The sequence below is a fragment of the Neolamprologus brichardi genome, chromosome 19 (genome assembly GCF_056152115.1).
Source record: "Neolamprologus brichardi isolate AB-2024 chromosome 19, ASM5615211v1, whole genome shotgun sequence".
Classification (NCBI taxonomy): Eukaryota; Metazoa; Chordata; class Actinopteri; order Cichliformes; family Cichlidae; genus Neolamprologus; species Neolamprologus brichardi.
Window position 1 is genome coordinate 9,810,559 of NC_142122.1, and position 12,017 is coordinate 9,822,575.

Below are 12,017 nucleotides of genomic sequence, written 5' to 3' on the forward strand. Positions count from 1 at the left end.
TCTCTTTCCTTTATTAATGAGCTCTATCATCTCTTTAATTATATCGCCATTTTAAGCTTTGCAAAGGCAGACTTTTTTGCTGGTGTTGCATGGAAGTGCAACATTTTAATTATAGTATTTATAATTAATAAATGTTAGTGTTTGCTACACCAAATGCTTTTTAAAAATATCATTTATTTTTCCAAAAACAGGATGTGGACCTTTTTATTTCTTTACATCTTGGGCATAAATCTCTGTCAGGTTTGTTGATTACATCAATTAAACATTTTGATCTTAAAGTTCAACTGTATCATGAAATTAAAAAAAAGAAAATGGAATCACTTTTCTTTCACAGGCTGATAACTCAACACAAATGCTTTATGCCAAACTGATAATAGACAAAAGTGCAATTGCAAATATCACGAGCATACTGGAGAGTTTTACGTATAACAATGCAGTTGTTGAAAAACCTGTAATGACAACAGGTAAACTAATTTCCAATCTTCCACATACACCATGCTGTGATTTATGAAGAAAATACTTATATAACCTCTAACTCTAACCCTGAATAACTCTTGTCCTTATAAGTGTGCACAAATGGTACAGGCGGGAAGGTATGTCGCTGCAAACTAGACCACAGATGGAGCGATACTTTCTGTCAGTCTAATCCAAAATGTTGCGGCAATGCAACATGCACTTTGAATAGTGCAGACGCAAAGTGTGTCCTAAGAACCACAGGTATTTATATATATTTATTTATTATATATATTTATATCACATATGCATATATATATACACACATATACATATATATATATATATATATATATATATATATATACACACATATACATATATACATATATATACTGACATTTTCTTGCTCATAGTTACCATCACAGGATCTGTGAAAATTGCACAGGCAAACAAATATGAAAACTGTCTGAAAAGCACAGAAACCACGGACTATAAAAACTGCAGAGATGACTTGATGAAACAGGTAATAAACAGTCATTTAAAAATATATATAATGTCTTTATCACCGCAATAATAAATAAAGAATACTATTATTAACTCTTTTTCCATCCTTTGTTACCTCTTAGATGAAAACAGTGTACAGCAGGATGAGGGGATTTGACTTTTTAAACATTACAGGATTCAGGTATATTCGTGCAATCACAAATTAAATGTTTTGTTAAATTTATTTTAGATATGTGACTAAAATCTATCTTTGTTTTTTTTATTGAAGGCTCGGAAGCCTCTTCATAGATTTTACAATGAGCATCGCTTCCACTGTCAATTCACAAACTCTGATTAACAATTCAGAAGCCATCAGCCGATATCTGTCAGCCTCGCTTGATATGGAGACTGCAGGTAATGTAATCTACCTGTGGAGGGCGCAGTTAATTCCAACCTGGACGGAAGGGATTTTTTTTTTCTTAAATTTTATATAAATTCTGTTAGATTGTGTTTTAGATATCATTTTAGCGCTCCTTGAGTATCATTCTCCACCAACATATCAGACTGAAATATCTCGACAGCTACTGGAGGGACTACCATGAAATTTTATGCATATTATAAATACGTTTTTCACTGTGTAAATTGTTATTAACGCTCTTATTTAAAGGAACAGTTCAGCTAAATAACCTTTCAATCGTTGACAAATTGCTGCCCGCTAAAATCCCAATTTTATTTCTTTGTTTCTATTATAAAATGATAACCTGAGGTCAACAATGCTATGGATGCAATCATATTACTCTGATAAAGATCAAGAAAATATGAGTGAGAGACAAAAATCTCTCTGAACCTCATGCATCTTGTTTTAGTTTATAATAATATGCTTTAAAGGTGGTGTTGTAAAGGCTCTTTTAGCACATTCACTTCACCGGATGCACCTTTTTTCTTTTCCTCACCTTTGATTGGGTGTGGCGCTTTCCATTAATTGCACTCACCTGTCACTCGTTATATAAGGACTGCACTCACCTAAACCTACAGCTCACTCTTTCTTCACTCCCACATGGGGCGACAGCTGAGAGATAGCAGTCCATGTCTGTTTTTCCTTTGCTCATTATTCAATAAAACAAAAAACCTGCAAGTGAGTACTGACTGTTCAGTCTCATCCTGGCCGGATGAGCCCGTGATGGTAACTATCTCCAACCTCCTCTGAACCTTCCTCTAAAACAGATGGTTTATCTGCAGCTGCAGTGCTATTCAACCTATGGCGTTCATGGAACTGTAAACGTTTTCAAGTTTCAATGACTGGCCGCAAGGTGGCAGTATTTCCATATGCCATACCATCTAGATGTATGTGGTTTCCATGGCAACAGATTATCATTTGTTTGTTCTCTGTAGGTGTTGTCAGCTTAAAAATGCCAGACAAAATGCCGGTCTCTTATGGGGACACTGACAAAATCATCACTTGCACAGCAACGGAGGACCTTGGAACTACACCACAGTGGAGTATAACAAACATCAATGGGCAATATGACATAACTAATGGAACAGTTTCAACTGTCACAATATTATCAAAAACAGAGAGTCAAGTCCAGCTTAAAAAAGTGACAGCACTCTGGAAAGGTATGTTTGTTTGTATGTATGTGAGACTTTTATATAATTAGTGTAAACCCAGAAAAAAGACTAAATAAATTGTACAATACATGTTTAAGCAATTAAAAAATAAAGAAATAAAGATTTTTCTTTACATCTCGAATGTGATACAAATTAAAACTTGTATATGCAATTTGATATTTCTTTCTTTCTTTTTTTTCCATTTATGTCAGAATGTTAAATAAATATTTCATTCACTTTTTTTCTGGGAATGTTTCAAGCTTTAAACGGTTAACTAGTTTGGCACTATGAGCTGAAAAACTCAGTATCACTATCTGGATTAAATCTAATTCCTACTTGTACCAGCTTTAACCACGTTTTTTTTTTTTTCTAGGAACATACTTGTGTCTCTACCAACAAACCAAAAACTGTGGCAATGCCAATCTGACATGTACAATCAACATATTACACAAAGGCAGAGATGTACTGGATGTAGCTCTATTGCCAGACATTGCTGTTTTCACTGTGCCATCATTTCCACGCTGCAAAACTAGAAATGATATTCTCCAAGTAGCAGCCCAGTGTGAGATAAATAATAGCACTGAACCTTATATTGTCTCATGGAATGGTGACGGCCTCAAAGATTATTCAACAACTTCGGGTATGGATATTTCCTTTTCTTTTCTTTTCTTTTCTTATTTGCCAAATAATTTTAGTTCAAAATAGTTATTTTGCAAGAACTGTTATGAAAATCCATGACATGAATGTATCATTCTTGCAGTTGACAAAACACAAATTTATTCGGCTCAAAAAATTATCAACTGTCATGTATACAACACCAGTCAAACTACAGCATCGTGTATATTTAAAAACAGAAACAACCAAAATAAAAGTGCTTCGGTGTCCTTCAACATCATTGCCGGTAAGTTATTGCATTTTGTAATAAGAATTAAACACATAGCTTAAAAAAAAATCTTACAACAAAGTTCTTGTCTTTGGCAGAAATAAATGATTTTTTTTTTAAAATCTGATTTAGTTTTATTCAAAAAGTGCCACTTCACTAAAGTTGTCTGAAGTTGCTGATATTTTAAGATAAACCAACTAAAATATTTATAAATAATTACTTACCTTAATAAGGACAGTCAAAAAATTTGCCATTTTAAATGCCCAAAAATGTATTCATAATTAATTACAATTAAATTAAAAGAAATAGAAATAAAAATAAGTGATATTTGTAGCTGTAAGACACACATATTTTATTATGGGTTTTGTTAATACTTTTTTTTTTTTTTTTTTAATCCTGCTTTAGACTATGTAATTAATTAATATTTTGCAGGTCTAAAGGTTTGGTAAATACAGCCTCAGATAAACTACAAAACATGGAATATTACACTGTGTCATTATTTATTTAACAAAAAACTAAGCAAAAATACAGAAGCAGTGTGTGAAAAACTAAATACACACTTCCTGCTGATTAACTGACCGTCAGTGTCATGGTCCTGGGTTGTGTGGCTCAGTGTTTTGAGTTTTTTGGTATTTTGATATTAATTGTTTATGTTTGGCTGTCATTTATTTGTCCAAAGCTCATTTTAGGTTGCCATGTTAGTTATTTTGTTGATTAAGTTCCCCTTGTGTTTTAACCCCTGTGTTAAGTGTCACTTGTCGCCCTTCAGGTGCTTACTTATGTCCTTGCCTCATCTCCAGTATCCCTTTTCCCTCTGTATGTTTCTACAGTGTTCATTCTCCACATCAGTCCACCATGTCCACGTCGTTGTCTGTCTTGTGCTTCATGTTGTTTAGCTCATGTCATGTCTGCGTCTTATTATGTTTCCTGTTTTACTTTGAAGGGTACTTTTGTTCATTGTTTTAGTTTTACTTCCACTGTGGCGTCATTATGTTCATTCTAGTCAGCTGTTCCCTCATATGTTTCCACTCCTGATCACCCGTTGAGTGTATTTAGTCCGTGTGTTTCCGTTTAGTCATCGTCAGGTCATCTGTTATACTTCCCCCATGTCATGTCAGGGTTTCTGGTGTTTTGCATGATTGTGTTCAGGGCATGTTCATTGTTTTAACTCTTGTTTTTTCCTCACAGTTTCTATCATGCTCACTATCATGTTCAGGTCAGGTATCACAGTTTTGTCATAGTGTCATAGTTCATTCATAGTTGCCAGTCTCGCCCAGTTTAGGTGTAGTTTTAGTTCTTGCCACTGTTGATAATGTCTTGTTGTATGTTCCTGGTTTTCATCAGCCACAATAAACAGCTCGCTTTTAGTTTACCACAGTTTTGTCCTCCTCTGTGTCCTGCTTTTGGGTCTACTTCCTAATCACCAGCGTACCCTGCCATGAGTAAGTTTGGGAGTAAGTCAGTAAGTTTGAGCACCTCTGTAAAAGCAGATCAGTTTGCTGATCTGGAGCATTCAGTAGTGTGTTAACACATAAGAAAGACACCAACAATGATCTTAAAGGAACAACTGTTACTCACCATCCTGGGTGCGGTTCTAAGACCAAACAAGTGAACGTCCATCATTCAGCAATACAAAATATTACTCACAAGTGGAAGATGTTCAAGACAGCCGTAAATCATCTCAGGAGTGCACATCCTAGCAACCCAAGGTCAGGCTGTGCAGACAAATTACATAAAAACCCAAGAGCTACATCTCAGACGCAGTTAGCATGTGTTAATGTTAAACACAATATAATTACAAAAAGGCAGAATGAGTGTTACTTGTTTGGAAGGGCTGTCAGGAGTCAACTCTTCTCTTTAAAAACAAATTGACAGCATGGCTTAGGTTTGCAAAGTTGCATCTGAACAAACCACAGGACTTCTGGAACACTGTCCTTTGAAAAGACAAGACCAACGTGGAGAGGTTTGTCCACAATAAAGGTGGTTCTACAAGCTACTGAATCATGGGGTGTACTTAATGAGGGTGGACACAGTGCTTCTGCATGTAACTTAAATTTTGTTACATAAATAATGACACAGAATATAAATGTATTAAAAATGTTGTGTATCTGAGGTTGTAGTTAAATAGTTTGTGAATCTGTTAAGGTCCAGAGGATTTATTTTATATTGTTGTGATATATAAAACCTTTGAAGTGAAAGAGGGTGCACTTTCTTTTTACCATGACAGTAGTAGTTTGTAATAATAGATATAGTAATAGTGATATATACAGTGTAAAATAAAATGGGGTAAAGTATTAAATTGCTTCTTATACTTATTATATAAAAAATAGGAGAGCGGCCCAGTGTTTTAGAATCATGAATGAATGCAGGCTATATTAATTACTTCAAAGATGAGAGAGTGTTTCTGGAGAGACCAAATTTTTATGAGACATTATAGGATATCATTTCTGCAACAGAAATTGATTTGAACTCACCATTCTCTAAATTAACTTTTGATATTGTCTTAGTTAATGTATGAAAGTTTCTTCGCTAAAACAGAAGGTGACCCGTACTGTCCGGCTCAAGGTGTATGGGGAGACACCAAAGCTGGTTTCACTTCAGTCTTAAAATGCACAAACTCTGATGGGCAAAGAAAAAGGGAATGCAAGTAAGAATCTAACTGCTGATCATATTTATTATGTAATAATGTATCAGTTATTTGTTTGACTATTTGTATTTATTTTTTTGTATTGAAATGGCTCCAAGAGTCCACCAACAATGATTGTTTGCATTTGTGACTGGGAACATCATTTGACCAGTTCATAAGTGAACATTTATTTGTGACACTTGTTAAGATATTCAATATTAAAATTCTTATTTGCAGCTCACATGCACAATGGAAAGACGAGGTGTCAGAATGTGTGAACTCAGATCTGTACAACGTACTGCAAAATGCAAAAGTAAGTAAGCTTAGTTTCATAATTTATGTTAAGAAATTGTTTCCATATGATAGGAAAGTAACTTAATAATCTCTAACTTAATATAGCAACAAATTCTCCAACTGTAACGAGATTTTTACGCAACAGAAAAATGGAAAGTTGTTCATCTTTTTGTCAAACTCACTGTAGCTGATACAATTAGGCTTGACTAATTCATATGTGCTCTTGTTACAGATTTCTGACACTGGACTTGGGGCATTAGATAAAAATGCAGAAACAATATTTTCTAACCTTAACAATGTCACTCAAAATTCAGGGCGTATTAACACTTTTGCTAATGTGAATGCATCAGTTGATGTACTCAGCACCATGAGTGACAAACTGAAAGTAGTAGACAATGTAATCACAACTAAAGTAAGTATCAAAGAAGCTTTATTTTTATTATTATTTAAATTCTTTAACAAATATTAAAACGAATAAGTATAAATACTTGTACGTAAAGTTGGAATCTTTAAGAGTTACAAGGAAACAAATTTTCAATCTATTTATTCACTTTTTTGAATACATTAACAGTTTTACTATTTACAATTAGTTCATTGCTAATGCAAATCAAGAATTTCCTGCTGCTGTTACTTCATATTAAAAGAGTTCAAGTGCTGAATAACCCTGTCCCTTTTATTGTGAAGAAGCCACAGGAAGCCACACGGCACCACCTTAGCCATTGTTCAATTAAATTCAAATCAATTATATTAATATTGCGCCAAATCACAACAACAGTCACCTCAAGTTATTAGTTTTGACAGTGGTTTACTCAAATAAATCGAGGGTCAATCAATGACCAACTAGGGAAGCAGATAAGAAGGTGCATGTGTTAAACTTTGACTAGTTCAGTCTTTTATGATTCATTTTAAGCATTGTAGTTATATCACCCTCAAAACTTTGTTGTTCTTTTCAGAATCTCCTGGCCTCATCTAGTAATCTGTTGGATGGGTCTCTTGAAAACTCATGGAACAAACTGAATCCTGAAAGCAACAAGAGCCTGGCTGAGAAATATCTGAAGTCAGTTGAGAATTTAATTGCGATATCAAACATAAGTAATGATACTGATCAAAAAAATATACATATAGGCACATGCAGTGAAAAAACATGCACCAATACGGTGTTCAATGCCGAAGTCACTGTTAAAAGCTCAGGAAATGGCATCGTAAAAACAGCTGGATTCAAATACCTGCAGGACTATTTGCCCAATACAACAGAAGCATTTAACATCAACAGCATTGTTGTGTCAACAACCACTCAACGGGGAAAAGAAAACCTTGAGATTACACTAAAGTTCCCATTGGACACACAAAGGCCTCACCATGTTGAACTGCAATGTGTCTCATGGAACTACAACCAGAGCAATTGGACAGCTGAAGGATGTAAATGGGGGGGCGCTTCTAATCCTGACAAGTGCACTTGCAATCATCTGACTTCATTTGCCATTCTGATGTCCCGGTATCCCATTAAAATCCCTTACATGACCGAGATAACGTACGCTGGACTTTCTGCATCAGTGGTGTCACTCGTTATCAGCCTCCTGATAGAACTGATCGTCTGGAGCAAAGTAGTCAAGACAAATACTCTACATTTGCGCCACACCGCCCACGTGAACATTTCTCTTTGTTTGCTGGTGGCAGATTGCTGTTTTCTGGCATCTTCTAAACCAGAGAGCATTTCAGAAATCTGGTGTAGAATTTCAGCTCTTCTGAAGCATTTCTGCTACCTGGCCATGTTCTTTTGGATGTTGAGCCTGAGCACCATGCTCCTTCATCAGGCAGTTTTCCTGTTTCACAAAGTGGGCAAGAAAACCTATCTGAGGTTCTCGTTGATCCTGGGCTACGTTTGTCCTTTTCTCATTGTTTTCATCACATTTCTCACCAACAACGCCGGCGCTCAAGGCGCGTATTTCAGTTTGGAAACATGTTGGCTGGTTTATTCTGGAATTCTGAAAGGAACCATCTATACATTCATTCTCCCAGTTGGTATAATTGTTTTCATCAACTTGTTTGCCATGATAGTGGTAATCATGAAGCTTCTGGACCATAAGATCACAGAAAAATCTCATGAGAAAGAAATACAGGCCGCCAAAACTGTCCTGAGATCAGTTATTCTTCTGACTCCAATCTTTGGTTTGCCATGGATTTTTGGATTTGCAACATTTAGTCTGGACCTCACAGCTGGAGCTGTGACTTTAGCTGTGAACTACGCTTTTGTTGTGCTCAATGCATTCCAGGTATGGTCACAATTATTAAACTGATCAGACTCAATATCTGTTCTGCTAAAAGTACAACTTTTTTTTTAAATGCTTGTTTTTCATTTCTAGGGTTTGTTTATTTTGTTGACCACGTGCCTGGGGGACAGAATGGTAAAGTCATTTACTTCTAGAGATAAGAGGCCTACCTAGTTTTAGTTAGGATTAGTTACATGCTGCTGTATCACTGTGAAAACATTTGAATATATTTAAAGTTTAAAGCCAATGGCAGGAACACATGATCTAAAATCCACAGCTGAATCGATGTCATTATTGTTGTAGTTGTTCTCAGGTTTATTCTGTGTTATTTCAGTTATTATAATAAAATTATTATCAACAGTCATCAAAAATATCCTTGAAAATGTTTTCATCAAATGTTTTTATTCTGATTTTGACAGACCCGTGAAGCACTGCTGAATTCTTTCAGGAAAAAAGTAAGTGAACCACAGCTTGTTTGTAAATAACCGTGGTAACTCATAATGAATGACGCACATCTGTTTCCTCTGTTCTGCAGGCTCCACCAACCATCAGCGAAAGCTCCACAAAGTTGGAAACAACAACTAAAAAGTCCTAAACAACACCTGTACACATGTATACTCACAAAACACTACATTTAAATCAAATATAATAGATTCACAAGCTACATTTACTCTTTGGTGTGACTGTTACTTTGTTGTTTATTTTGGTTTACTTGCAGTAATACAAGTCAGAAGTTTTAATAATTATTACACTTATCTGTCTTTCTTTGTTCAATATACATATTAATATGAAATGTGATTTAATAATACTGTACATTGCATGTTTTAAATAGCACTTAGCAGTAAAGAGCTGAAGAAAAACTCTCAGCTGAAAGGATAGAAGAAAACCTGTGTGAGGATTTTATTTCTGTAAATGGGATTTGGGCTCACATCTTGCTTCAGTTTTTAAGTTTTCTTTGTCCCGTTCTGCCCACTCCTCATCTGTGTCATCCACTGAAACCGCTTCGTGGGCTGCTTGTGTACAATAAACATGTCACCCTGTCTCTGCTCTGTAACACACAAAAACAAGAATGTATACTTGTCATGTATAAAGATTATACTCTTGGTTATTGTTATTAAAATTACAAGAATCTGAGGTGTGAACTGGGCTTTATACTGCTCTAACTGCTTTGTAGTCCTTGCCATGACGATCCTGGGCCCTCTGACGGCGTCCTTGCTTGTGTGGCCTTGCAGATGAAATACAAACCTCAGCCACATCGTTAGCAGCAGTTCTCCACTATAATCAGTGCACTTGGTAACTAATTGTGTTAAAATTTAGTAGCCTGAAAAATAGGCTCTGGATCTTTTACTTTTCAAGGATAGAGTAACCTTTAATAACCCTTTGAGAGATTTTATAATAATACACAGGCTTTTACCTTGTTTACTCATCCAATTAATCTACTGCGAGCTAATGATGATTTCTAATACTGAAATTGTGACTAAGAGGAGGATGGGCACAGCCAGGCTGGAAGATGCATTCATCACTTATCCAACAGGAAACAGCCAAATCCTTGGAAGTTCTAATCCAATTTTTTAGTACTAGTTTGGTTGTAAAAAAATGTCCTTTGAGAAGATATTGTCTTGACTTTTAAGAATGTATGTTTATTACTTCACTGATAATGTCAGGTTTGTCCCTTGGATGTTTGCCCTGAGTTCCTAAAGGCTCTGGATGTTGGGGGGCTGTCTTGGTTGACACACCTCTGCAACATGGTGTGGAGATGATACGGGGCGGTCCCTCTGGATTGGCAGACCGGGGTCCAATCTTTAAGAAGTGCAACTGGAGGTTGTGCTTCAACTACAGGGAGATCACACTCCATAGCCTCCCTGGGAAGGTCTATGCCAGGGTGCTGGAAAGGAGTTCACCCTTTAGTCAAACCTCAGATACAGGAGGAACAATGTGGTTTTCATCCACCAGGGCTGCCCTTTGATTCTGTTTATACATTTTATGTACAGAATTTCATCTGTGCTTTTTTCTGATGATGTGGTTCTGTCGGCTTTATCGGGTGGTGGCCTCTGGCTCTCATTGTAGTGGTTTGCATCCGAGTGTGAAGTGGAGGGAATGAGAATCAACACGAATGTGAGTGAGAATGAGAATCAAATTTGAGGTCTGGAAAATGGTAGAGTGCTTACTGTGGGTCAGGACCAAATTGCTGCCCCAAGTAGAGGAGTTCAGCACCTCCCTTAGATACAGGGTGAGGAGTTCAGTAATTAGAGATGCGTAAAGTTTTTATTTAAAAAATAAAATAAAATAAGAGTTAGATACCCGACTCTCCAAATACATTTCCTGTAATGTGGGTACAATTCACACATTCCTACCAGCGTATGAACAGTCAGTTCCTGATACATATAATTTGACTGAAGATTTGTATGCTTGGAGTGAATAAGTTCCTTGTTTTAAGCTCAGGCCTCTAATGATTGTGCAAATTGGACCCAAAAACTAGGAGCCCTGCATTACAGAGCTTCTCTGTACTCTGGGTCCTCAACAAAAAGGTTATATAATAATGTAAATCATGTAAAAATAAATATAGATGCTTGGTAGTGTGCTGATTTGCCACTAAAGTAACATCAAAAGTACATCCCCCGTGAAACATTAATTTGGCTAGTTTCTACGTGTGGCTAACCATAGGCCACAATTTATCTCCTGCTAAATTTTCAGACAAACTCTTGTAATTCACCGTTTATCATTTGTATATTCTCCCAGTCCACGATGAAATACTCCAAGAAATCCAAAAGAATTTCCTACATACAGTCAAAAACATGTAAATAAACATCACATTAACACACGCCTACACTAGTGTGAAGCAGCAAGTTGGATGTTGAATAAATATAATACAGGTTATCGAGGGATTGCATGCCAATCCCAACTGAAGGCAAACGTGACTGATGTAAAAAAATAAAGTGGTTTTCATATATGAAATCATAAAAAATTATTTCTATATGAAAACGTCAAGGTTATCAATCCCTTATCAACAAACAGTATATCAAAGACATTAGATTCATGTAAATTATACATTTTATGCATAGATAAGAGCATTCTATCAGAACACTAAGCAAACAGCACAAAGCAAAGATGAAAACTAGAACAGACTTTAAAGTGAGCATGCCATTGCATCTTTTTCTGTACGCATAATTTCAAAGTGAAAATATATGCTAAAACTATGGACACCAACATCATTCATTCTATTTTTGAAAGTCAAATTAGTCCTTCATAAGTCTTTTTAATTTGCATGTGTATCTGCAGTAACCTCTAACAGTAACTCATCATATACTCCTATTACTAGAAACCAGGTTTAGTCTTCTGCCGACCTTGTAAGTTGCTGTAGCTCCATCAGTTGATAGTTCATCATTTCTGAGCACCG

At 35.9% G+C, this 12,017-nt stretch overlaps 1 protein-coding gene across 1 annotated transcript; it reads left to right on the forward strand.

Annotated features, from left to right (window-relative positions):
• The first annotated feature begins 352 nt into the window (after nt 1-352).
• On the forward strand, nt 353-9,697 carry adgrf3a (adhesion G protein-coupled receptor F3a). Its single transcript, XM_087832873.1, has 15 exons — nt 353-464; nt 568-717; nt 870-979; nt 1,083-1,141; nt 1,229-1,353; nt 2,332-2,556; nt 2,921-3,187; nt 3,308-3,448; nt 5,969-6,077; nt 6,294-6,369; nt 6,583-6,762; nt 7,304-8,623; nt 8,714-8,755; nt 9,040-9,075; nt 9,156-9,697. Exons 1-15 carry the CDS (start codon nt 353-355, stop codon nt 9,213-9,215), a joined length of 3,012 nt encoding a protein of 1,003 aa, XP_087688999.1. The 3' UTR covers nt 9,216-9,697.
• The last annotated feature ends 2,320 nt before the right edge of the window (nt 9,698-12,017 follow it).

What these genes read in the sequence shown, in the direction of transcription:
- adgrf3a (XM_087832873.1), top strand. Translation starts at nt 353, where the DNA reads ATGCTTTATGCCAAACTGATAATAGACAAAAGTGCAATTGCAAATATC. An exon ending in TTAAACATTACAGGATTCAG is followed by an intron (nt 1,142 to 1,228) that starts GTATATTCGTGC and finishes TTTTTATTGAAG; the next exon opens with GCTCGGAAGCCTCTTCATAG. An exon ending in AGATTATTCAACAACTTCGG is followed by an intron (nt 3,188 to 3,307) that starts GTATGGATATTT and finishes TCATTCTTGCAG; the next exon opens with TTGACAAAACACAAATTTAT.